General features: G+C 41.4%; 1 protein-coding gene across 1 annotated transcript in view; it reads right to left on the bottom strand.

The window, feature by feature from the left end:
* Positions 1-2,950: 2,950 nt before the first annotated feature.
* LOC108718474 (cubilin) overlaps positions 2,951-27,689 on the bottom strand; it is a 129,301-nt gene continuing 104,562 nt past the window's right edge. The window contains exons 58-67 of the mRNA XM_041565871.1: positions 25,737-25,866; positions 25,099-25,316; positions 22,852-23,057; positions 20,576-20,738; positions 19,350-19,558; positions 17,811-17,958; positions 16,603-16,787; positions 9,942-10,107; positions 7,576-7,811; positions 2,951-3,095 (exon numbers count right to left, since the gene is read on the bottom strand). Of these exons, the coding sequence (XP_041421805.1) occupies positions 2,988-3,095; positions 7,576-7,811; positions 9,942-10,107; positions 16,603-16,787; positions 17,811-17,958; positions 19,350-19,558; positions 20,576-20,738; positions 22,852-23,057; positions 25,099-25,316; positions 25,737-25,866 (1,769 nt within the window). The 3' untranslated portion in view covers positions 2,951-2,987. The remainder of the gene's footprint in view (positions 3,096-7,575; positions 7,812-9,941; positions 10,108-16,602; positions 16,788-17,810; positions 17,959-19,349; positions 19,559-20,575; positions 20,739-22,851; positions 23,058-25,098; positions 25,317-25,736; positions 25,867-27,689) is intronic.

Here is a 27,689-nt window from a genome sequence, read left to right as displayed (position 1 = left end):
AGGCAGGGAGGAGAAATCGAGTGCCGCACGATGGATCGTTGCCCTGTCACCGTTTCTGAAGAGGAGCGCAAGTGGAGAATCGGTAAGTTATTTCTTAATAACGACTTTGCGAATTTAAAGCTAAAAGTGTCATGGTGTTTTTTTTTTTCCTTCAGTACAATTTTTTTTTAAATATTTTTTTATGTTACTGGTTGTTTAACTCAAAAATGTAAAATAACTGAGATCGCTCTTCTAAGCACTTTGCAATATATTATTTTTGTTCTAGCCTTCAAGAAATGAGCAATAGAATGAACTTTAAACGAAAGAGCCAGCTACTCTTCATTTTGGCCTTCTTATTACAGTCAGCAGAAAATTAAGTTGGTGAGAAAAGTCTGATTACAACTGACCAGAGAAATGTCACATGACTCATCTCTGGCCACCAACCTTATTTTCTAAGCAGAGCAACATTAGATTGGACTTAGGTCAAGGAGATAAGTGCACAGCCAAGGAGCAGGGCTGTGTACTTGTCAATCAGGAACCTTGAAGGCAGCAGGTACACTCAGATGCACAAGGAAACCCCTGTGGATTCCAGTGTTCACCGACGCCCTTTTGGGGCCACGGGCTTTCTGCTGCGGAACCAACAATGAATATGTGCGTTTGGTAGTAAAAAGTCCGTAAAGAGCTACTGGCAAGAATTTAGGCCAAACCCAGTCACAAAACAGGCAAAAGGGTCGAGGCAGGCAGCAGAAGTCAAAACCCAGAAAATTCCAATAGTAAATAACGCTTCAGAAGTTAAGTGAACAGAAGCCAGCTTGGGCACTGTTAAAATGGAGAAAAGCCTTTTTAAAAGAGAATTGGCTGCAAAATTTGCGCCGGAAAATGACATCAGGCGTCGGTTTTGACGCCGAGCGTCCCGATGCTCAGCGTCAAGCACATGCGAACTGATGCCTGCCTCACTTGTGCACGGCCGGTGCGTGTGACAGAAGTGCGTGCCTGTGCTCCAGTAGCCGGAGGGAGACGTGCCGGGAGGTAAGAGAAGGGAGAAATCTCCCGGGGCGTCTTACAGTGGCAACATTTCTTGATGGAACTTGTTTTTACCACAATGCTCTCTTACTAGAGAATTAAAGGGGTTGTTCACCTTTAAATTAACTTTTAGTATGATGTAGAGAGTGATATTCTGAGACAATTTGTATTTGGTTTTTATTTGTGTTTTTTTAGTTATTTAGCTTTTTATTGAGCAGCTCTCTATTTTGCCATTTCAGAAATATGGCTGCTAGGGTCCAAATTACCCTAGCAACCATGCATTGATATGAATAAGAGACTGGCATATGATTAGGAGAGACCTGAATAGAAGGAATAGTAATGAAAAGTAGCAATAACAATACATTTGTAGCCTTACAGAGCATTTTTTTTAGATGGGGGTCAGTGACCCCCATTTGAAAGATGGAAAGAGTCAGAAGAAGGCTAATTATTCAAAAACCATAAAAAAGGCCAATTGAAAAGTTGCTTAGAATTGCCCATTCTATAACATACTAAAAGTTAACTTAAATGTGAACCACCCCTTCCACATACGGCCCATATTAGCTGTAGCATCAGCCACTTTCAACCTAGCTGGTTGCCCATTGGACTGGAACGAGGTTAAAACAATGGAAAACTTAAAGGGGTGGTTTACCTTTAAGTTAACCTTTAGTATGTTATAGAATGGTTAATTCTAAGAAACTTTTCGATTGACCTTCATTTTTGTATTTTTATTTTATATTTTTTATAGCTTTTGAATTATTTGCCTTTTTCTTCAAATGGGGGGTCTCTGACCCCATCTAAAAAAATAAGGCTACACATATATCGTTATTGCTACTTTTTTTTTACTCATCTTTCTATTCAGGCCCTCTCTAAATCCGTGCATGGTTGCTAGGGTAATGTGGACCCTAGCTACCAGATTGATCAAATAGCGATCTGAGGAGCTGCCAAATAAAAAGCGAAATAACTCAAAAGCCATAAATAAAAATGAAAACCAATTGCAAATTCTCTCAGAATAACACCAAAATAATAAAACGACATCACCAGATGGAATTGCCAGCCAACTATCTATTTCTCTAAACATTTTCAAAAAGCAGAAGTCCTGCATTTACTGTATATAATATCAGAGCTAAAAGTAGCCTTTCATGATCATGTACTTCCCAGGTTTAAGCAGTGAAACATGGACACGTTTGTTTAGTCTTAAATATTCATTTATTTATCCAGTGCATAGTGAGTCTTTAAAGGAGAACTAAACTCTGAAAATGAATGTGGCTAAAAATGCCATATTTTATATACTGAACTTATTGCACCAGCCTAAAGTTTCAGCTTGTCAATAGCAGCAATGATCCAGGACTTCAGACTTGTCACAGGGGGTCACCATCTTGGAAAGTGTCTGTGACACTCACATGCTCAGTGGGCTCTGAGCAACTGTTGAGAAGCTAAGCTTAGGGCTCGTCACTAATAATCAAGCAGAAAATGAGGTTGGCCTGTAATATAAGCTGATGCTACAGGTCTGATTAATAAATTCTGATGCTAATTGCACTGGTTTCTGTGCTGCCATGTAGTAATTATCTGTATTAATTACTAATCAGCCTTATATTGTGACATTTCTATTCTATGTGTACTGTATATTGTGAGTGGGTCCCTAAACTCAGTAAGTGACAGCAGCACAGAGCATGTGCAGTGAATCAGCAGAAAAGAAGATGGGGAGCTACTGGGGCATCTTTGGAGACACAGATCTTTACTGCTAAAGGGCTGTGGTTGCCTTGGGCTGGTACAGAAGCACAAAACATCATGTACAACATTTAGTTCTCCTTTATAGCAAGAACAATAAACATGGAGCCCTGATCCTGATTACATTGGGCACCAAGATGTGGAATCTTTTTCAGGCTGGTGCCTTTCAATATCATTATGTGCTACTGGATTTCTCAGAGTTATTATCATAGTAGTACAAGAAAGTAACATTTCACAAAAAGTCTTTTCTGATCCGCTTATGTCGCCCACTGTAATCTGAAGCCAGAGGGCAGTGCCACATGCTCTGCGTGAAACTTAATGAAGATCTGGTGAGAGATGGAGCTGACTGGAGCAATGCTGGATCCCTATAGGAAAGGAGGAAAGAAAAAAATGCTTTAAAAAAATGCTTTAATGCTTGCAGGGTCACTTTAAACTCATATTTAACCCCAAAACTATATAACTGATACCAATGGCATGTACTGATTTCACAAAAAATTAAGAAAAATACGATTCACAGACATAAAGGACATTCATTTATTGAAGTGACACTGACACAAAACAGCTTTTTACAGGGTCGCTATAGAAAATGATTAAAGCACTATTCATGCTTTCTAAAACCGAACCTTTACACACACTTCAGCCCCGCCACTGATATGTGAGTCAGCCCAAAACTTATGGGCCTGCTTGTCGGTTGGTTTTGGGCTGGCAAAATACTTTTAAGTGGGCCCAGCTTGTCCAGAGCATGAGGGTGCCCATATTTCTCCTCCAGCTGTCTGCTGGCACTTATATGTATCTGCTCCACCCTGGCCCTTCTGGTGATATAAGAGATGTGTAGGTTGGGTACGGGTATATAAGTAATGTCAGTGCGACAGGTGAGCTTGGTTCCAGGTTGGGACTTAGAAGAGGGTGGCTTAGGTTAGGGTGTGGGTGGATTTCTCGTTAACCCATACATCCCTATTGTATTGGTCTTTCTTTCCTTGCTGGTGAAGCTGTGATGCTGGTATCATGACCGGAGGTAAACAAGTTAGGGACCACCGTACCGGGTTTATCAACTTTATGATCATAACTTTGTAACTAAAAACCTTTGTTTTTGTAGATACATGCACTTGCAACATAATAAATTACTTATGAGACAGTGGACCAGGGAATGTGCATTGATTAATTGGCAAAATCAGTAGCACTTCCATTGTATTTAAACACATTTTAACTTAGCCTTGGACTGCACCCACAAGTCAACCCCCCTTTCTGTATTTTGAAATGTAGCCAGAAGCTGCAGGCTAAGCTTCATGTGGTTTGTAGCACCCCCATACCCACCCCTTTAAACAAATGTTGGTCCTATGCTTTTAAAAAATGGGAGTTGGTTTGGTCAGTCTCTCTCTCTCTCTCATAAAAGCCACAAAAGCTAGTGGTGGGGGAGGATTTAGCCCTCAGACTAAAACCAAGGGTCAGGAGACACACTTTACAAGTAATACTACTATGCAGAGAGGTACCAGCCTTTTAGGGCTATTCCACACGGGGAGATAGCGACGCGTTTGCGGTCGCGGCGACAAAGCGCCGCGACCGGCGCAGGCGACAGTTTTGTATGGGCGCCTATGTAAAAACGCCTGTGCTAACCACACGAGGCGATGCGCTTTTCAACAGTCGCCTGAAAATGCCTCGCCAGGCTTTTTCAGGCGACTGTTGAAAAGCGCATCGCCTCGTGTGGTTAGCACAGGCGTTTTTACATAGGCGCCCATACAAAACTGTCGCCTGCGCCGGTCGCGGCGACTGTCGCGGCGCTTTGTCGCCGCGACCGCAAACGCGACGCTATCTCCCCGTGTGGACTAGCCCTTATACTATGGCCAGAGGTAAACAAATTAGGGACCACTGTGTGGGGTTTACTTTGACGTGATATGGTGGCTTATCAACTTTATGATCATAACTTTGTAACTAAAAACCCGTGTTTTTGTGACCACATGCACTTGCATTTATACTGAATTACTTATGAGACAGGGGACCCGGGAATGTGCATTGATTAATTGGCCAAGTCAGTAGCACTTCCATTGTATTTAAACACATTTTAACTTAGCCTTGGACTGCACCCACAACCTCCCCTTTTTGTATTTGGTATTAGGGCAGGGCAATTTAAATCTTAAATTATGGCCAATCAATGGAGCACTTGCACATTTAGGTTTGCTGATGCTAGCTGCACTGTGTCTCACATTAAAATTCCATTGTAAGGTGCAGAGCATATCACTGTCAGGCACAAAGGATCCATGTAATCCTCAAAACAAGTTAATGTTAAACCCACCATAGTCGGTAAGTACACGTCTTCATTGTGCCTTGCAGATCCCTGTACTCCCATAGCTTGTGCCACTGAATGACACATACAAACGACAATCCAGCACCTTAGTCATAAGAACTTATTTTTCAAGGGGTGCACGCAAAACAATGTGTTCACCTTCATATGTTGTTATCCAGAATCCATAGAAAATTGCAGCACTCCCAGGTAACATTATTATTATTAACATGCATTTATATAGCGCCAACATATTTCGTGAACCGCCTTTATTTTACATCTGGCACAGCAACGTTTCGGACCACACTGGTCTTTTATTAAGCTGACAAAGTCAACAAAGACAATACTTTGTCAGCTTGATAAAGGACCAGTGTGGTCCGAAACGTTGCTGTGCAAGATGTAATGTACCTGGGAGTGCTGCAATTTTCTATCTATCTTTTCTTTCTAAATAGCATTGTTAAACTGGCTATGCCCATATTGACCCCTTTCTAGCTTCTTGTATTGGAAAATACAGTCCTATGGGTGGTGATATGGGAGGCATGGCCAGGAACCCAGAGATACTATGGTTACCATAGCTCTAAATATTTCAGCTAGAAAATACATAGAGACAATATGAAAAAGTGAAGCTACAGTTGCCCCTAAAGGGCATGTAAAGGCAAAAAAATAAAATCCAATTTTTACTTTATTTAATGAAAAAGAAACCTATCTCCAATATACTTTAATTTAAAAAATGTGTACCGTTTTTATAAGAAACCTGACTGTATGCAGTGAAATTCTCCCTTAATTTACTGCTGTGGATAATAATTGTCAGACGGTCCCTAACTGCTGAGCAGGGAAACAATCATACTTATGGACAGCAGGGGGAGCCCCCGCCTTACTTCCCAGCCATGCAGAACTCAAGCAGCTTTGTTTGTTTCCCTGTAGAGCATTCGGGGACTGTGTAGAGATTTGTATTGGATTTTATTTTTGCCTTTACATCCCCTTTACTGTTTCCAACTCCAGCTGCAGGGACAAAGATCAGGGAGCCAGATTTAAACAGATAAACTGGGATTCTATTTGGAGGATTATTTTGCTGCAGCCACTGGTTCTGCAGAGTTGGAGAAAGTTTATATTAAACATTACAAAAGCTATAAAATCCACATCAGATTACGTAACAACACAGGACCCAGTGAAGTCTGTATATTCTGATTATTAATCATTCTTGTTGTATCGGCTTCTGGCAGATATTATTTGACTTGTGCTGTTTTGATCATTTATGATGATCCCTAAGCAGCCCAGACCACACTGAGCATGTGCACAGTCTTGGTCTTGCAAAGATGTTTAACAAGATGTTGACCCCCTGTAGCCAACTTTGACAGCATAAATCATTTGTTTGATTAGGCTTGTGGTGCAGTAAGTTCATGTTTATATTTAGTATACAAAATACAGCATTTCTAGTCTTATTCTATTTTAGACTTTACTTCCTCTTTAAAGGAAAACTAGTAGTGAATGTCAAACCACACTCAAACTAACCCACTGCTCTGCACCCACATCTGACCCTAACCTGCTGTTCTGCTTTCCTTTATAAACCTGCGCTCGATCAGCCCCCATCTCTGACATCATTGAGGGGGAGGGGCGGGGTGGTGAGCGTTTATAAATAGACGCCACTGTAAGAGGAAGCAGCACATACTTAGGTCATGGGATGGGTGGCAGGAAGAGCTTGGGCTGAACCCACCCGTGGCCCAAATTCACTGATCGACCCACGGGTATCATTGAGCCCGCACATCACTATTACCCAGTACAAATAAGAAAGATTATTTTGTCACTTCTCCTTTCTGTCACTAGGTGGCAGTGGCATAGTTAAAATACAATGTGATTGTTGGGCAATTTTACTGGCTGTTCAGGTTTCTATGCTTTCTATTTTTAATTTTCTTTTTAATGCTGCAGCTTTCTAAATAGGTATGTAAAGTTCATGTAATTTCATGCCATGGTATACATTTTTATGGCATTAGAATTGAATGAATACTGTTATAAGTATGCCCGTATCAGCAGGGCCCTCCAACCTTTAAACTGTAACCCTTGTTTGTTAAATTACTGTAAGACCCCCTGTTTGTTTAAATTATTGTATAAGTGTTCTGTAACAAGCTGAAGCTATATAAATAAATGATGGTGATGAATAAAACACTGAGAAAACTCCAGCTCATTGCAACACGTGGCCACTAGATGGGGCCAATGCATAATATATAGAATTTAAAAAATCCGCTTGACAAACAAGAAAATTAAAGTAGCGTGTTTGCTATTATATAATAAAGAGCCATGAATATCCTGTAAATTATATCCTTATACATGGTGCTTAGTGATGTCATCGGTGATAATCTGAGCTTAGTGATGTCATTTCTGTCACATGACTCACTGAAACTTGTGTATTATAATAAATCAAGTACCCCTGTATAAGGATATTAGAAGTCACCTCTGAGTTCCATGCTTTTATATGGTCGTGGAACTCCCCGGTAACTTATAATATCCTTATATTTTACAATAGGGGGTACTTCATTCACTATATTAAATGCTTATAAACTGTGACTTACCATTCCACAAAATGTTCCAGCTAGTGCTGAACTGGCATTTGGCCCATTATAAACCTTAAGATAATTGCTGTCACAGCTTCCTGGGTCATCAATGCTGAATGCTGTAAAGTTCAGAGTAATGAGCCTTCCCAATGGGGCGACTATTGTCCATTCACAGTCTGTGTTGTTGCTGTAGCTCCCAGGATAATTGGGGCTTGTGAACGAGCCATGGTCTCCGAAGAGGGTACCTCCGCAAGCTAACAATTATAGACAAAATGTGTATTATTAATAACAAATGAAAAGAAACACTTTGTTTGTTTGCCCAGCACAGCTGTTGGTGAATTGAACTCACAGCCCACATGGGGCAACAATAGTAATGCATACCTCCCAACATTTGAAAACGAAAAGCTCTGCTGCCTGCAGTGAGGCACATTTTTTTTAACAATGCAGTTTTTTGGCCACACCCCCTAATTACCACGTCTATTTTACAAAATTTGGCAGGTTATGGAAAATTTGAACACATTTCTGGGGGTTTTAGGGTCAGGTTTTATGTGTTATTACAGTTTTGCTTATGAAGGCAATTGCCCTTTAAGCTGCAGCTCTCAGTTCTCCCAAGAGACCTGCTTATCTTAAATAGTTACAATTGTATCTTTGCTGATCTTAAATAGCTACAAATGTATCTACGTGCAGGTGCTGATATTCTGGGCTCTCTACCAAAAATCTCTAATTTAATCTCTAATTTAATTAAGTTTTAAAAACTTTTTCTGGCATCAGTACAGAAGATCAAAATAAAAAATCCTGGACTGCGGGCTGAGCTGCCAAAATTGGGATGGTCTTGCGAAAAACGGAACAGTTGATAGGGAAATGTAATGATAAATTCTGATGTGGCAGGGACTGATTGCTATGAGAAAGCATTCTCTGTAAAGCTGCTCTGTGATATTCAGCGATATATTAAAGGGTGGTTCAACTATAAATGAACTTTGAGTATGACATAGAGAGTGATATTCTGAGACAATTTGCAATTGGTTTTCATGTTTTATTATTTGTGGTTTTTGAGTTATTTAGCTTTTTATTCAGCAGCTCGCTCAGTTTGCAATTTCAGCAATCTGGTTGCTAGGGCCCAAATTATCCTAGTAACCATGTTTTGATTTGAATAAGAGAGACAGGAATATGAATAGGAGAGGCCTGACTAGAAGAAGAGTAATAAAAAGTAGAAATAACAATACATTTGTAGCCTTAGAGAGCATTTGTTTTTTAGATGGGGCCAGTGACCCCCTTTTGAAAGCTGGAAAGAGTCAAAAGTATAAGGCAAATATTTCAAAAACTGTAAAAATGAAAAAATGAAGGCCAATTGAAAAGTTGCTACAATTAGCCATTCCATGACACAGTAAAGGGCAGATTTACCAAAGGTTGAGGTGAATTTTTTGTGTACTTCGACTAGGGAATAGTCCAAATTCAATTCGAATTTGAAAAAAATTTCAAAATTCGAATATCGAAATTTATCATGTACTGTCTCTTTAAAAATTCGACTTCGACCATTTGCCATCTAAAACCTGCCGAATTGCTGTTTTAGCCTATGGGGGACCTCCTAGAACCTAATTGGTGAACTTTGAAAAATCTGAGTTTTTTTGGGAAAAACTATGAATCTAATTCGATGAAATGTGTTATTCCTTTGATTCGTACGAGTCGAATTCGGCCGAATACGGACCTATTCGATCGAAAACTGACCTATTCGACCAAAAAAAAACATCTACTTAATTTCGGTTGGTCTTTTTGAATTCGAATTTCGAAGTTTTTTCAATTCTAAATAAGGCCCTTGATAAATATGCCCCTAAAAGTTTACTAAAAAGTGAACCATAGAATGTAGAAAATCAGATGTGTGTGCCATCTGATTTTCTACATTCCATGGATGAACTGGTATCAAGGTTTGCAGCAAGGTTTCCAGATTGAGCACCACAGGAATATACACAGAATTTTGTACTACTATATGTTGAAAAGTGAGCCACCCCTTTAATATGGGATTAATAATAACAGTAACCAATAGTGTTCTGCAAAGATTTTTAAAGAACACCGTAAATGCAGCATTCGGTCTGTTATACTAGTGGATATTATTCTACCTGCTAATAATCACAGGCAATGGGATATGTCTAAGTATATGTCTAAGCGGTGATAATTAGTGATGAGCAAATCTGTCCCATTTTCTGTCCCAATACATTAACATTTTTGCAGCGAATCCATGCCTGGCGAAAAAATTTGCTCATCACTAGTGATAATGACTGTGACCATTAATTATCAATTTTTATATTCACTGTCAAATTGCTATAATTGCTGTAGCCAATAATCTTGTGTAAACAATTAATTGCATGTAACCAGTAACCTTTTCTTACCACTAGGTGACGATGTCCAAGTGATTTCGTATCCTCGAGAAGATAATACCAGATCACTCTTGAAGAACAGTCGTAGGACATTATTTTTAGGGAAAATGGGGTTTGGCAGATTATTCCCGCAATACTTTCCAATCAGAGGTGAGTCCGAGTCACTGCCATTTCTCACCTATATAATGTACAGGGCAAATAAAAGCGTCATTGTAATGATTCTTGTTAGGGTAAGGGCACACGTGCAGATCCGGGGAGATTAGTTGCCCCGGCAACAAATCTCCTCTTCTTCGGGGCAACAATCTTCCGCCGGCTATAATGAAAAATCGCCAGCGGGGTGGCACTCGTGAGGCAACTTCGGAAAAAAAAAGCGCCGCGACAGGGGTATGGCACTTGCATCGTTTTGTTTTCCGAAGTCGCCTGAAGTTGCCTCACGAGTGCCATACCGCTGTCGACTTTTCATTATAGCCGGCGGAAGGGTAAGGGAAGGCAGTTCGGGGAGATTGTTGCCTTGAAGAAGAGGCAATTTGTCGCCCGGGTGACTAATCTTCCCAAACTGCCTTCCCCTACCTTGCCGCCGGCTATAATGAGAAATCGCCAGCGGGATGGCACTCGTGAGGCAACTTCAGGCGACTTCGGAAAACAAAGCGATGCGAGTGCCATACTGCTGTCGATTTTTCATTATAGCCGGCGGAAGGGTAAGGGGAGATTGACGAAGAAGAGGCGATTTGTCGCCGGGGCGACTAATCTCCCCGAATCTGCCCTTATGTAAGGGCCCGAAGGCACCGTTGGAGTGAGGACCAAGGAGGAGACCAGACCAGGTTCGCAGTACAAGAAGGATTTATCAAAGACGTAGTCAGGGACAGGCAAATGGGTCAGTACAGGCAGCAATCAACAACACGAGAAGGCAGGCAAGAGTCGGTACACAGTATATCAATATAAGCAGTAGGCACACCCAGGAACGCAATAGCTTGGAACCTATAATTGGGCACTGAGTCAATAACAAGTCCGCCTTTAAATAGGCAAAGGGTTCGCGCCAATCTGGACGCAGTGGCGTCATTTCCGGCGCGCAGGCGTCAGTTCCGGCGCGCCGGCGTCAGTTCCGACGCGCTGGCGTCAGTTCCGGCGCGCTGGCGTCAGTGACGCCGGCGTTCTGACGCCGGCGTCCATTCCGACGCCGGCGCTGTTGCAGGCGACCAATCAGGGAGTGGGACGAAGATGATGCAGGAGCCATGCGGTGGGGAGTAATGCCATCTTGGACGCCATCTTGGGAGACAGGTACAGCATCCATTACAGTACCCCCCTCCTTAGGGGGGGCCCCAGGACCCCCAGGACCAGGGCTAGAAGGAAAGCGTCTGTGAAAATTCCGAACAAGGAGAGGGGCATGAACATCGGAGCTCCTCACCCAAGAACACTCTTCAGGACCGAACCCCCTCCATTCGATAAGGTACTGCAGGGAACCTCTAGAAAATCGAGAGTCCAGAATCTTCTGCACTTCAAACTCCTGATGACCATCCACAAGAACAGGAGCTGGGGAGGAAAAAGAAGAAGAAGAAGAATTTGCAGGCTTTAGGAGAGACACATGGAAGGCATTCGGAATCCGCATCTCGGGAGGAAGTTGCAACCGGACCGCCACAGGGTTGATGATGTCTATGACAGGAAAGGGGCCGATGAACTTCGGACCCAGTTTGGGTGTTGGAACTTTGAGACGGATATTCCGAGTGGAAAGCCAGACCTTGTCTCCCAGGGCATAAGGAGGGGAGGAAACTCTTCTCTTGTCAGCGAACTTCTTCTGTGCCAACGAACTCTTCTCCAGATTAGCAGTAGTAGCATGCCAGATCGCCATCATGTGGGCAGCTTGGTCATTGGCAGCAGGAACATTTGTGAGAAGAAGATCCTGAGGAAAAGCCAACGGATTAATACCATAGACACAGAAAAAAGGAGACTTTTCAGAGGAAGAGTGTAAGGCATTATTATGGGCAAACTCAGCCCAAGGAAGGAGGTCAGCCCAATCGTCTTGGCATAAAGACACATGACACCGGAGGAACTGTTCAAGGGCCTGATTGACTCTTTCTGCTGCTCCATTAGACTGGGGATGGTAAGCTGAAGAAAACTGAAGGGAAACACCAAGGGAACTACAAAGGGACCTCCAGAATTTCGAGACGAATTGAGACCCACGGTCAGAGACGATCTCCACAGGAAAACCGTGAAGTCTGAAGATATGTTCAATGAATAATCTGTAGAGTTCTGGAGCAGAAGGAAGTTTACGTAAGGGAGTAAAATGTGCCATTTTGCTGAATCTGTCGATTACCACCCAAATCACAGTAAAACCAGAAGAAACAGGAAGATCCACAATGAAGTCCATCGCCAAATGAGTCCATGGCCGGGATGGGATGGGTAAGGGCAACAATAACCCCTTGGGAGGGGAATGTCCAGACTTAGAAACAGCACAGATGGAGCATGAAGAGACAAAATCTTTAACGTCCTTCCTCAAAGAGGGCCACCAAACAAGGCGAGATAAGAGTTCTGTAGTTTTCTTGATTCCAGGATGACCTGCTTGCTTCGAATTATGAGCCTGGACCAGGATATCATGACGGAATTCAGGAGGAACGTAGGCCATACCCACAGGAGTATCCCCCGGAGCAGAGGATTGGGCAGATAATAAGTTGGAGGCCAAGGAAGGAAACAATGCGGCAATAAACTTTGCAGGAGGTAATATTGGTTCTGGGTCTTCAGAAATGGGATCATCAGGAACAAAGCTCCGGGAGAGGGCATCCGCCTTCTTATTTCTGGAACCGGGACGAAAAGTAATAATGAAGTTGAAGCGTGAGAAGAAGAGAGACCATCTGGCTTGTCGGGGATTGAGACGCTTGAGTGACTGGATATATTCTAAGTTTTTATGGTCGGTAAAGATGGTTACAGGCACTGCAGAACCCTCAAGTAAGTGTCTCCATTCTTCAAGAGCCAGTTTAACGGCCAACAACTCACGGTTTCCCACGTCATAATTCTGTTCAGGAGGAGAGAATTTTGTTAGAGAAAAAGGCACAGGGATGTAATTTCCCATCGGCAGACGACCTTTGAGATAATATGGCTCCAGCACCGACATCCGAGGCATCCACTTCGACGAAGAAAGGTTGAAGGGGTTCAGGGTGTCTAAGGATTGGGGCAGAAGAGAAGGATTCTTTGAGATTCTTGAAGGCTTCTAAGGCTGACGGAGGCCAATGCTGAGGTCTTCCCCCTTTACGGATGAGAGCCAGGATTGGGGAGATTTTGGACGAAAAACCTTTAATAAATTGTCTATAGTAATTAGCAAAGCCAATGAATCTTTGGACAGCCTTGACACTGGTGGGGAGAGGCCAATCCTGGATTGCAGAAACCTTGGCTGGATCCATCTTGAAGCCATGCTGAGAGATGATGTATCCGAGGAAAGAGATGGACGACACTTCGAAAGAACACTTCTCTAATTTAGCAAAGAGATTGTTCCTTCTCAGGCGGGACAGAACCTCCTGGACTTGACAGCGATGTTCATTAAGTGACTTGGAAAAAACGAGGATATCATCCAAATAAACGACCACGCTTTGCCCTAACAAGTCCCGGAAAATATCATTAATAAACTCCTGGAAGACTGCAGGAGCATTACAAAGGCCGAACGGCATCACCAAGTACTCGTAATGCCCATCTCGAGTGTTGAACGCAGTCTTCCACTCGTCTCCCTCTCTGATCCGGATAAGATTATAGGCCCCACGAAGATCTAATTTAGTAAATACACTGGCCCCCTTGAGCTGGTCGAACAGTTCAGAGATGAGAGGGAGAGGGTAACGATTCTTCAAAGTTATCTTATTCAACCCTCTGTAATCAATACAAGGCCTCAAACCGCCGTCTTTTTTCTCCACAAAGAAGAATCCGGCTCCAGCAGGAGAGGAGGATGGACGGATGAAACCTCTCTGAAGATTCTCCTGGATGTAATCTTTCATGGCAGAGGTTTCAGAAGGAGAAAGCGGATAGGTGCGGCCACGAGGGGGCATGGTTCCAGGAAGGAGTTCAACAGGGCAATCATAGGGGCGATGAGGGGGCAAGGTTTCAGCCGACTTCTTATCGAACACATCAGCGAAGGCCTGATAGACAGATGGCAAGGATGGATTCGAAGTCACCGAAGAAACTTTGATAATAGATTTGGTAGGTAAACAGTTCTGTTGGCAAAAGGAACTCCAGCGGGAGATCTGAGAAGAAGCCCAATCGATTACAGGATTATGAATATTCAACCAGGGCAGACCAAGTACAATGGGAGTAGAAGGACAATCGATTAGGAGGAAGGACAATCTTTCAAGGTGCATAGATCCCACAATAACGGAAAGTTCATCGGTGGAGTGGGAAATAGTAGCGGAAGAAAGTGGACGATCGTCAATCGCCAATGCTCGAAGAGGAACAGCCAGAGATCGCAGAGGAATGGAATGGCTTTCTGCAAAGACCTTATCGATGAAATTCCCAGCTGCACCGGAGTCAAGGAAAGCCTCAGAGGAAATCGTCTGGGTTCCAAAACGAATCTGCACAGGAAGAAGGAAGCGTTGAGCAGAAGAATGGGGAGAGGGACCAATTCCACCCAGGTAAGTCTCCCCAGTCTTACCTAGGTGTTGGCGTTTCCCGGCTTCACTGGACACTCATAGGCGAAGTGGGATTTTCCACCACAGTAAAGGCAAAGTCCAGCAGCCCTTTTCCGAAGCTTTTCCTGTTCGGTCAGACGAGCCCGTCCGATCTGCATTGGTTCTTCCGAAGGCAGGGAAGAAGAGGCAGGAACCGCAGGATTTGGAGAAGACAAGGTGGAAGCCGGGTTGGGAAGGAAGGGTCTTTGAAAACGAGGAGCCAGAGTAGGTTGGAACTTGTGGAATCTTTTGGTTGGGGAATGCTCTCTGTCGAGTTCAGCTTGAAACTCCCTCTGCCGAGTATCTACCTTTATGGCCAGGGCGACTAGATCTTCCCAACGGGATGGAATTTCCCTGGACACCAGATCAGACTTTATACGTATCGCCAGGCCGTTGTAAAAGGCAGCGTGATACCCGTCGTTGTTCCACGAAGTCTCTGCAACCAGGGTGCGGAACTCAATGGCGTACTCCGAGACTGAGCGAGTTCCCTGTAGAAGATGGAACAGGCGTGCGGAGGCAGCAGTGGCACGACCCGGAGCATCGAAGACCACACGAAGTTCCCGGACGAAGGCTCGGGCATTATCGATAATGGGATCCTCCTTTTCCCATAGAGGCGAAGCCCACTCCAATGCCTTCCCTTGCAGACGGGAGAATATGAAGCCCACCTTGGCTCGTTCCGACAGGAATTGGCTGGGTGCGAGTGCAAAGTGGACCTCGCACTGGTTAATAAACCCACGGCAAGCTGTAGGATCACCACTGTAGAGTGGGGGAGCCGGAATGCGGGGTTCGGTGGCGTGAAGCGGAACCACAGGTACTGGTGCAGGAATAGGATCGGCAGGTGTTAGCTCCGACAGTTTAGCAAGAATGGATTCCAAAGCCTGACCAAAGTGAGATTGCTGTACCTCATAGGACTGCATGCGGGATGCCAGACCAAGAAGCGCTCCACCGACATCAGGCGGCGCAGGATTCTCCTCCGACGGGTCCATGGCCCAATTATACTGTAAGGGCCCGAAGGCACCGTTGGAGTGAGGACCAAGGAGGAGACCAGACCAGGTTCGCAGTACAAGAAGGATTTATCAAAGACGTAGTCAGGGACAGGCAAATGGGTCAGTACAGGCAGCAATCAATAACACGAGAAGGCAGGCAAGAGTCGGTACACAGTATATCAATATAAGCAGTAGGCACACCCAGGAACGCAATAGCTTGGAACCTATAATTGGGCACTGAGTCAATAACAAGTCCGCCTTTAAATAGGCAAAGGGTTCGCGCCAATCTGGACGCAGTGGCGTCATTTCCGGCGCGCAGGCGTCAGTTCCGGCGCGCCGGCGTCAGTTCCGACGCACTGGCGTCAGTTCCGGCGCGCTGGCGTCAGTGACGCCGGCGTTCTGACGCCGGCGTCCATTCCGACGCCGGCGCTGTTGCAGGCGACCAATCAGGGAGTGGGACGAAGATGATGCAGGAGCCATGCGGTGGGGAGTAATGCCATCTTGGACGCCATCTTGGGAGACAGGTACAGCATCCATTACACCTTACCCTTAGAGATTCCGTTTGTCCCAACACACCTCTTTTATGTTCTGGGTAATAGACAGCAACTGGGCAGAGATTGAAGGCAATGTAATGGCACACCATTTTCAGAGTGAGAAGAATGCAAACGCCTTAAACAGTTACGTGTGTGTGACAATTAGAGACAACCCAGCACTTGTGAGTAGGACTGCGGTCAAGGATACAAATTCAGATACCACTAAAAGAGTTTCGGTTTGTGTGTACAAAGCATTGCCAAAGGACAGCAGAGGCCATTCAATAATATTAAAAATTAAACTGCCCCTTTAACAAATCTCAGTACAGTGTGCATGTTATTGTTTCTACTGTGCATTAGGTATAAGAATTGTTCCTAGCAAAGCTTTGTGCCTATCTGAGCAGAGAATGGTTCCTGGCTTCCTGTTGGAAGACTAAACTGAAAACAAAAGTAAGACCATTCCTTTTCAGATAAACCTCTGTTGTTAACTAGGTGTATAAATGACTGGCGCTCTTACCTCTAAAAAGTCATAGCATGAAGATGAACTTGTCGTCTCTAAACTGAATGAATTGAAGAAGAGAGAGATTGTGTGATTGGGTGGAGCTCTCAGGATTATGGTACATTCTGCACGGTGGGGATAATTCTCTGGCCAGCCTGGGCTTTTCAAGTAGCCAAATGTTTGATTATATTCTCTACTACAGTCTGGAAAAAAAGAAGAAAAATCAGGGCTATAATTTTATTTACCCTTAATTATTTCCACAATTCACATTCACAGTTAGAATCTCAGGCAGCAGCTATCAGAAGAGCTTTCCTGGACTATATAATAATGCTACTTTCAGGGGCGTAACTGCAGTGGAAGCAGATCCTGCAGCTGTAGGGAGCCCCATGAGGCCCAGTAATATCTAGTAATATCTAGTAATATCTAGTTACTCCACTGACCCTTTTTAACTGGTTATGTTCACACAGATATTGACATCAGATACCAGATTTCATATGTGTCTCAAGGTAATGATTAGGAAAGATGCCATGGATATCCATTGATTCTGTGATTGTTACAAATATCTGTAGTTTCCCCTTGTTCTTACAATATTATCTGATTATTGATAATAGTACTGGCATGGGACCTGTTATCCAAAATGCTTGGGACCTGGGGTTTTCCGGATAACAGATAATTCTGTAATCTGGATCTCCATACTTGGCTGCTTTAAAATGATTTAAAAATAAAATAATAAAAATAAATCCAGTAGGAGTGTTGTACCTCCAAATATAAATAAATATAAATACATCTTAGTTGCAAATGATGTACAAGGTACTGTTTCTATTATAGAAGAAAAAGGAAATATTTATTATTTTAAAATAAAATCTATGGAAGATGACCTTCCCATAATTCAGAGCTTTCTGGATAAGGGGTTTCCAGATAACAGATCCCATACCTGTACTATGATCTTTCTAAATGATGATGGCTTTGAAAATTCAACCGCATGAGCAGCCCATCTAAAAACAGATCTTTCTACAAATTAAAACTGCAACTGAATGGCCACCAATAGTTTTTGGCCTGTCCCCAAAAGCTTTGAAAAATCATACCACTGGTGTAATTACTTTCTAGAAATGATGCACAATTTTAGAAATGATTTTGCAAATCTTTTATGCAAAAACATTTAGAACATTACTATTATCAGGTGCCACTGGCACAGTAAGGAAAAAAAACAGAACATAAACACTTACTTGCAATTTGATAGGTAAAGCTGAATCCATTGCCCGGCATATAGTTTTGTGACTTAAAATTCACAACAGCTGTTCGGCCATAGGAGTAAAAATCTGGAATCTGAAAAGTTTCTGTTCCACAATATCTGTGGACCTGCCCTTGATCACCCTGCCGTAGAATGGAATGAAATGATATCAGCTGAATTAGGAATTAAACACTATGGCCATGACTGAATAGACGGAGTGAACTTCATGTAGATGGAGCATCAGCCTGACTGCTGGTTAGAACAATGGTCTGAACGGAACTGACATTTGGTTTCATTACTGCAGTATAAAAGTAAAACTCAAAATTTGATTTGGTTCCTCCAGGGCATAAAGTTAAATTTATCAAAGAGTTTATCAAAGAGTGAAGTTAATAGTGAAGTTCCGCCACTAGAGTGAAATTCCGCCACTCTCCATTAATTTCTATGGGATTTTTATAGGCGTATTTATCAAAGGGTGAACTTTCACTTTCACCAATTGATAAATATGCCTTTCAAAATCCCATAGAAATGAATGGAGAGCTGCGGAATTTCACTCTAGTGGCGGAACTTCACTCTTTGATAAATTTACCCCAAAGGGTAAGTCCACTTTGGAGAAAAGCAAGGTACAATTGCCCAAATTCCAAAGGATAAGAGAACCCAGTTTCCTTCCATTCATTTCCTTGGAACAGAGCTGTCATCTTTAGTGCTTTTTTTCTAGGCTACTCTAGTTCCCATGGCCAGATGAGCGGTGGTGCTTCATATAGCTGACTATGGTTTATCTTTTCCATTAATCTTTTTGGCCCAAAAAAGCAATGCAAAACAGTTAGCCAGAGCAAGAGCTCTTCCAGTGGCCAACAATCCACTCTACGCTGCTCAAGCCTGTCTGACTTTATTGCCAAACCCCATTCATTAAAGATGTTACATCAAATGACATTTTGTGGTGGCCTTCCTTCATCCATATGAGCAGTAAACAAATTCCCACACCTCTGCCTGACCATGTAGATGTAAGCAGATATATATATGTAGTTGTTTTGGAGTAAATACTCTCAGATATCCATGATACCTCTTGTTGAAGAGAAATATTAAATGCTAGTAGTAAACCATTACTTTATCTGAGGATATTAACTAGTGAATCATTCTCTTTACATGTATATGTGTGCAGTACTATTCTACGCTATGGGGGTTATTTACTAAAATCAGAATTTATCTCATATTTTATGAAAAAAAACATCGGATCGGAACCATCGAAATCAACGGATCGTGAAAAAACCTGATAAAATAGATCAAAAATGTTGATCCCTTTCGGATTGCCTTTTACAGGATATCGACAGGTCTGAGATGGCGGATTTTCGGGTTTGGGCTTTTGACAGCTTTGAGGTATAATAAATCTTGAAAAATCTGAGTTTTTTTTTCCATGAAAAACTCCAGTTTTTGCCCAAAAAAAAACAGACCAAATAAATTCAAGGTTTAGTATATAACCCCCTGTATGTGACTATAGCTACCTCCAAGGGAAAACAGATGTTTCATGTTATCTCACCACAGGAGAATCCATTAGTTCTATGTAGTTCTGTGAGCAGTCGCCGTCTGTCTGCAGATGAAAGGTTTGTACACTCAGTCTCACATGCTCCAAAGCTGGTGCATCGATTGTCCACGTACATAACGTAAATGGTGGGTAAAGGTTTGGAAAGTTGGGAGATGATGTGGTCATTGATGTGGATGTTGCATTATATATTCCTCCACATAAAACTGCAATGAGAAACACAGGTCCATAGACCCCCGTTATAGTACAGCAATATATGTTTATAATTGAATTTCCCTATAATTAAACCAGCAAAGTTCAGCCAAGACGAAACTCGCTCAAACTATTGTTGTATTTAAATGCCATTTATCAAGTCATCTAAATAGATACATGTAATCAGGAGGGTAATCTAATATAGTTTTGTGGATAATCCTTTTAAAGATGATGATTTTCTGGAAGACTAGTACTTAAAGGGATACTGTCATGGGAAAAAAAAAAAATTTCAAACTGAATCAGTTAATAGTGCTGCTCCAGCAGAATTCTGCACTGAAATCCATTTCTCAAAAGAGCAAATAGATTTTTTTATATTCAATTTTGAAATCTGACATGGGGCTAGATATATTGTCAATTTCCCAGCTGCCCCAAGTCATGTGACTTGTGCTCTGATAAACTTCAATCACTCTTTACTGCTGTACTGCAAGTTGAAGTGATATCACCCCCCTCCCTTTCCCCCTCAGCAGCCAAACAAAAGAACAGTGGGAAGGTAACCAAATAGCAGCTCCCTAACACAAGATAACAGCTGCCTGGTAGATCTAAGAACAACACTCAATAGTAAAAACCCATGTCTCACTGAGACACATTCAGTTACATTGAGAAGGAAAAACAGCAGTCTGCCAGAAAGCATTTCTCTCCTAAAGTGCAGGCACAAGTCACATGACCAGGGGCAGCTGGGAAATTGACAAAATGTCTAGCCCCATGTCAGATTTCAAAATTGAATATAAAAAATCTGTTTGCTCTTTTGAGAAATGGATTTCAGTGCAGAATTCTGCTGGAGTAGCACTATTAACTGATGCGTTTGATGACAGGATCCCTTTAACTGAATTCTGCTGGAGTAGCACTATTAACTGATGCGTTTTGAAAAAAACATGTTTTCCGATGACAGGATCCCTTTAACTGTTAGGTCAGTAACGTGAAGTGTTTGTTTGTTTTTTTTTAGTTCATTATTATTAGATATTTGAACTTACTGTCTTTAAAGACATATGATGCATTGAATCCTGCTCTTTCTAGTGTGGAATCACTGACAAACAAAACAGTCAAAGCATTGCTTGTAGAGAAGAATGGGGCTGGTGTACTGGAACCACAATATGTTCCTTGTAAGTTACTATTCATGCTGCTTCCATCATAAACCTAAAAAAAAAACAAAATTGATGTTTCATTTGTTAGTCTTCATCATTCAATGGATATAATACAATGCTTTAAGTTAAAACAAGCCTTGCTCTTTACATTGGAACAACTCAACCCATATTTTTGGGATTCGTAACCCCAAGGACAGCAGTAGAACTGTATCTCTGTTTCTGTTGGTCCCATGGAAACATATGTAGAATATACTGTATATACTCTATGCAAGCTGATTAAAAAAGCACAGTATAGACAGCTGGTTGCTGCATGCCCCCTTCTTAGGTAGGTCTACTGAATGCCTTGAAGTTATTAGAGGTCTTTGTGGGTAGCAGTCGCTTGCACTCTGTCTTTAAGTGCAATGATTAATACCTGGCATGTTCGTTTAAGCCAATCTGCATGGAAATACAACGGCGCATGGAGTACATGCAGCTCTTTCACCCCCATTCTTCAATTTTGCTGTCTTAAAGGAGAAGAAAAGGCACCAGAATATTAAATGTTATTTTGCAACGGCTCCTGTTGCATACAGTTTACTGGCAACCTGCAACAAAGTTGTATAGGAATCCCCCCTGGCAGAGGAGCAAGAATTAGCAGCAACCAAGCTATGATCTCCCAGAAGATGGTAGACAGTGGTGGTGGTGGTGGGGGGGGCTCATTTGCTAAACACATAATAGGGAGGTGAATTTCCTTCTCCTTTAACTGATAAATTATATTCACCAGAATGAATCTGAATGTGCAGTTGATGGTATGGCATATATTAAACAAAGGTCGGCTAGTAAGAATCCTAATTATTCATTCTATTAAAGGGGGGGTTCACCTTTAAGTTAACTTTTAGCATGTTGTAATGGACAATTATAAGCAACTTTTAAATTGGTCTTCATTATTTCCTTTTTATAGTTTTTTTTTTTAATTAATTGCCTTCTTCTTCTTCTGACTCCTTCCAGCTTTCAAATAGGGGTCACTAACCCCATCTAAAAACAAATGCTCTGTAAAGCTACACATGTATTATTATTATTGCTGCTTTCTATTACTCATCTTTGTATTCAGGTGCTCTCCTATTCATATTCCAGTCTCTTATTAATATCGATGCATGGTTGCTAGGGGGGGACTCTAGCACCCAGATTGCTGAATTGGCAAACCAGAGAGCTACTGAATAAAACACTAAATAGGTTAAAAAAACTATTAACCAATTGCAAATTGTCTCAGAATATCATTCTCCGCATCATGCTAGAGAATAGTAACTTTAGGAAGAATGCTTATGGGTTGGGTAGGCAAACAACTAGGTCATTCTGTGTGAGAATCATAAAATATTATATTACAACTCGTGAGCAGGTTTGAAAATGAACGCAATTCATGTCTATCATAAAATGGTACCTGCATACAGGCAAAGCCACTATACTTCAATTATACATTCAATACTCAATTCAAATAAAGAAACTGATTTAAACTGTAATGTTGCTGTGCTGTGGTTACCAATGAATTGTCCCTTGGCCTGACTGTCCTGTATTGTATGATCTGGATGGTCAACCATCTCCCAACTTTCCAAACCATTCACTCCTTTGGTTTATTGGTAAAGTAAGAGATGTGCCATATTTCTATATCTGAGAAGGCCAATGACTGCTACCAACCCTGATCTGATGGGATTACAGAATGATCTGTTTATGGCCCCATGTATACACCATTATTTGGGCAGTTAATGCAAACTCCAAATGGTTTATTATAACGTTTATAACTTTTTTTTAATTGTAACTTTTTATTTTTTTTAATAAAACAGGTAAAATATCATATAGTAAGAGGGAAATATCGAAGAAGAAGATGGAAAGCAACAAGGGGTGAATTGGAGTGTGCATATTTAACATTACAAGACCGTGGTTGCTGGTAAGTCAAGCCAGGGATTTCATATATTCTTAAATTTTTGTGGGCAACTTCTAGCTAAGTAGGGTAGCCTTTAGAGTTCCAGCTGGGAGTCGATTAGTATGATCTACTTTGTGAGAATAGAAGGCAAGGGATTGTAACGTTCTTACATAGCTACCTCAAGGGAGTTAATAGTTTCATATTTTCATCTAATCCACTTTGTTGTTAAGATGAACTCACTTGCTTGTGATACTCTTTTTTGTGTTCTTACCTTGACATAATCATATCTGCATGTGCCACGTGACTGAGCCTCCAGTAGGAATGCATTGAAGGTGAGGTTTATCTGTGTGTTGACTGGGGCAATAATTTGCCAAGAACAGTTCAAGTTGCTGTCATATTTTCCATCCAAATTAGAGTCTGGTGAGCCAAAGCTGCCAGCTGGATTAGTCAGGTATCCCCCGCAGCCATGCATAGGCCCTGGAACAACACGCATATAAAACAAGTGCAGGGAACAAATGGGTAAAATCATTTGCAGGAAGGTGGAAAATAGAAAGCTGCATAGTCTCTTATAAAATAACTGAATAAAAAACTTAATAATAGATCAAATATAAGGCAGGGTCAGTTATGTTTGCTGTACAAAGTGCAAAAAGTGCCTGTAAGCCCTGTAGGATGTAAATGTATTAACATTTTATCATCTGACCTTTGGTAGATCCTGTGCTTTTACACATTATTTGTAATGATATCATTTTCCTGAAGAGGGCACAACTCTAAAGTATTACCTGATATGCAAATTTAAGTTTGATTTAGTAGTTCACTTGGAAAGACTAGATTATGGAAAGACTAGATTATTGTAAATGTTTGAAGGACAAAGAAAGGTTAATATGCTGGGTTAATGCTGGAGTTAGGCTCTATGTTAGGCACCACCGAGTGTATTAAAATGCACCAGTATGGGGTTGTGATGCGTAGGGTTGGCCAATAACCTGAGGTTTGGGCAAGTGTGGCATAACCAATTACCCCTAGAAGGGGGTCACGTGCATCTAATGGGCCAAATACATTGGCAGCTTGGCCACACCTCCATGCGCCATTCCAAGACCCACTGGTGATCGGGTGGGGTTTATTTATATACTTTATACTCACACTTTTTCACTACAATGATGTCAGAGAAGGGGCGGGCAGACTTAAATTGGTGTGGTGGGCTATTGTGCGTGCAGGATAAATACTTTGCGACCTGCAAATCATTAGTTCATTGGTCTTTTTAGCTAATCACGTTGCTGCAATGCCATGAATTTCTTGCACATTCTACAGACTTGCAGATTCACGCTGTAGTAAATTTTTCCCACTTAATTGTAATGTGCATGTCCAAGTCTACATATACATATTACTCCCATATATACAGTATACTGTTTATAATTTCCACAGGAGCAGATAAGAGTGTGAACGATGACCAATCTCTGTAAGGAGCAGAATAAACATGTTGGTATGTATAAATGAAGGATAATACATACATGTATAAAATAATTCACTGTGCAGTGCAGCTACATTTTCAATTAGAGTGAGTACAGGGACCATTCACACTACATGACAAATAAAGCTATTTTAATTAAATTGTTACAAAGACCTACATGCCTTTTAGACTATTTAGACTTCAGAATGAATTGGCTTTTGTGAAATGCCAGGGTGGGTTCTTGCTATGGTCATGCGTTGTGAATGTGTGACTTTTATACCAGTCATGATGAGTAACAGACACCATGCAGCACAAGGATTCTTAAGACTGACTCAGCCAGGGTTTGTTGTATAGTCGCTGGCAGATAGGATGGTGAGGGAGAAGGGGCAAGTATAAATGGTTTTTAATCATGTATACAAAGTGTTTACGTGCATAGTAAGGCATTTTTTTGCTTTAAAAGAGCAGTTACTCAGTGTGCTGTAGATGCCTTATTTACATACATTCAAATTCTGATACACTCTTACCAATTACCGATAGTTAAAAGTGTTGAGCACTTAACATGCCACTGGGTGAGGGTTAATACTAACGTACATCAGCCTAAACAGTGGGGATGGCGCAATAGTGGCTTTGCAAATGTTATAAAATTATAATTCCCAGATTCAGCCTCTGTTGGTGGAATTCTATGAGAGGCAGTGTAATATATGAAGGGGTAAATATTTGACATCTCTGCTCATTGACAGCAGGGGGCAAACTGTTTTGCCTTATGCCTAATTTAGATGATGTAGTGATCTAAGCAGTTGCCCAGACTGAGACTTGAGTCTCATTATGTAGCTCAACCATAGCTATTGGGCTGTTATAGGTAAATTCACAAATGCAATTTAACATTTGGGCCTTGGTAAAAACAGCATGAGAGCTACACAACTTTAAATGATTGAAAAAAACAACTGTAAATTGTTGTGGAATGTCACTGTCTATATCATATTAAAAAACACCCCTTAAACTACTTGCAGAACATTTTATCTGGATTGTTATGTTCTTAAGGATACCATGCCATGATAGGATTAAAGGGCTTACCCAACGTTTGCCTGAAAGTAGCTCTCCAGCCACGTGAAGTCAAATGATTATCCGTTACGAACAGCAGGAAGAAATTATTACTTGAACTCCTCAAAATTGGAGGTGGAACATTGCCACAGTAGCGGCCAAGAAAGGGGCTGCTGGAATTTGAGCCATCATAAACAGCAACATAATCATATAAACAGGAGGAGGAAGCTTCTACATCAAACTCATTAAATCTAGTGAAAGAAAAAAGCAAATGGATATATTCAGTGTCACACTTTAAAGATATGATTTACAACAATCTCTTGGATTACAACGTGATTCCAAAAACAACATTACAAGGTTTGCTGTGAAATCATAAAAGGTGCAAACACTGAACTAATAGGTGAAAATATACTCATAAACAGGAATGCACCAAATCCACATTATTCTTTATATTCTGCCAAATACAGAATTCTCAACCAAAAATTAAGCCAAATATCAAAATGTATTGAAAGCTTAATTTGGAAACTGTTGCTAAATTTGCATCAGTAAAACAAGTCACCTTGAATTGTCTGGTGCTTTAAAGTCACATGACTTTGGTTTGGTTAAACCTAATCGAAATCCTGCAAATAATGGTTGGATATGGGCAGATCACAAAACAATTATCCACATACTTTAGTTCAATGATCCGGTTCTCCTGAACGGTGACATGGTACGAGCAGTTCATGTTGTTGTGGTAATCAGTAAAGGTGAAGGTCGGGCTCCTTAAGGTACCATAAGATGCATTGAAGGTTCCTCCACAGGCTGAAGAACAAAGCAGATGTGAAGATACAGCCATGATTTTATTGCACTATATCTGCATAAATAGAACTTGCTATGCTGCCTTCATTTAGGTTAAGCAATCCATTATTTATTGGAAAAAGGATTTCACCAGTTAGTGTGCATATTTTATATACAAATTCAGTATGTATGGTATTTTGTACCACAGTGATTCTATGCATTTATCCATAAGCATTGTCAACAAAACATGTCAGAGGATTTGAAAAATGGCTCCTTTTGTGGAGTCCCATGTTGAAAATGCCCAGTACAGTGCTATCTCCTATACAACCCTAATGGCTGCCTGGCATGGAATTCAGTGGGGTCATTTATCAATACTGGGAAAATTTGCCCATGGACAGTAGTAACCCACGGCAAATTAGTTTACCTGCAGCTGGCTGAAAGTAGCCAATCACTTTTTGGTTGCTATAGGTTACTGCCCATGGGCAAATTTGCCCATTGTTGATAAATGAACTCCAGTCTGTCTTTAAATACGTTTTCATGACACTTGAAACATAAGCATAGATGGCAGAAGTGAGGGTGATAGTTGTCAATATTTTAGTGTAGGGATGACAAACTGAATTAGCCTAGGGAGCCAAAGTAAAGCTGGCCATGCATGTAATATCATATAAAAAGAGGATTTTTGGCATGTGATGTATCCTGATCAGTTTGTACCATGGATAACAGACACTACATCGAACAAGCAGGTTTGAAATCTTATCTGCCAATGGACCATGCTGCCATAAGTGAAGAGTAGCTGCTGCAATAGAAAGGTGGTGATACCATACACATATTGTAGCCATCAGTTCTGCCTGTGGGATGATCAGTTGGATACCATACATGAACAGCCAGTGTATGGCCACCTCCAATATGGGAAGAAAGTATTGAGGCTCACAGTAATTCAATAAGACCAGCAATATGGATTAAGATATTCTAACTGACAGTAATATAAATAAACACCTTAAAAAGTGTTTAATATGGACAAATGTTTATATGACTGCCTATTAACAACAAATACAAAGAAAATGGAACCGATAACTCAATTTAAAGGGATACGGTCATGGGAAAAAAATCTTTTTCCAAAACGAATCAGTTAATAGTGCTGCTCCAGCAGAATTCTGCACTGAAATCCATTTCTCAAAAGAGTAAACAGATTTTTTTATATTCAATTTTGAAATTTGACATTTGGGCTGGACATATTGTCAATTTCCCAGCTGCCCCAAGTCATGTGACTTGTGCTCTGATAAACTTCAATCACTCTTTACTGCTGTACTGCAAGTTGGAGTGATATCAACCCCCTCCCTTTTTCCCCCCCCCAGCAGCCAAACAAAAGAACAATGGGAAGGTAACCAGATAACAGCTCCCTAACACAAGATAACAGCTGCCTGGTAGATCTAAGAACAGCACTTAATAGTAAAAACCCATGTCCCACTGAGACACATTCAGTTACACTGAGAAGGAAAAACAGCAGCCTGCCAGAAAGCATTTCTCTCCTAAAGTGCAGGCACAAGTCACATGACCAGGGGCAGCTGGGAAATTGACAAAATGTCTAGCCCCATGTCAGATTTCAAAATTGAATATAAAAAAATCTGTTTTTTTTTTCTGAAATGGATTTCAGTGCAGAATTCTGCTGGAGTAGCACTATTAACTGATTAATTTTGAAAAAAAAAATTTTCCCATGACATTATCCCTTTAAAGTAATCCATGTGACAAAAGGCCTTGATTTTAGCTGAAAGTGGGAACATGTTCCCCAAAGTCCCATTCTTGCATGTACATTTAGCTGGTGACAGAAGTATATTATATGCATAAAT

Source organism: Xenopus laevis, chromosome 6L, assembly GCF_017654675.1.
Source record: "Xenopus laevis strain J_2021 chromosome 6L, Xenopus_laevis_v10.1, whole genome shotgun sequence".
NCBI lineage: Eukaryota > Metazoa > Chordata > Amphibia > Anura > Pipidae > Xenopus > Xenopus laevis.
The sequence above is the reverse complement of the archived record's forward strand: the minus strand, read 5'-3'. Positions and strand labels throughout refer to the sequence as shown.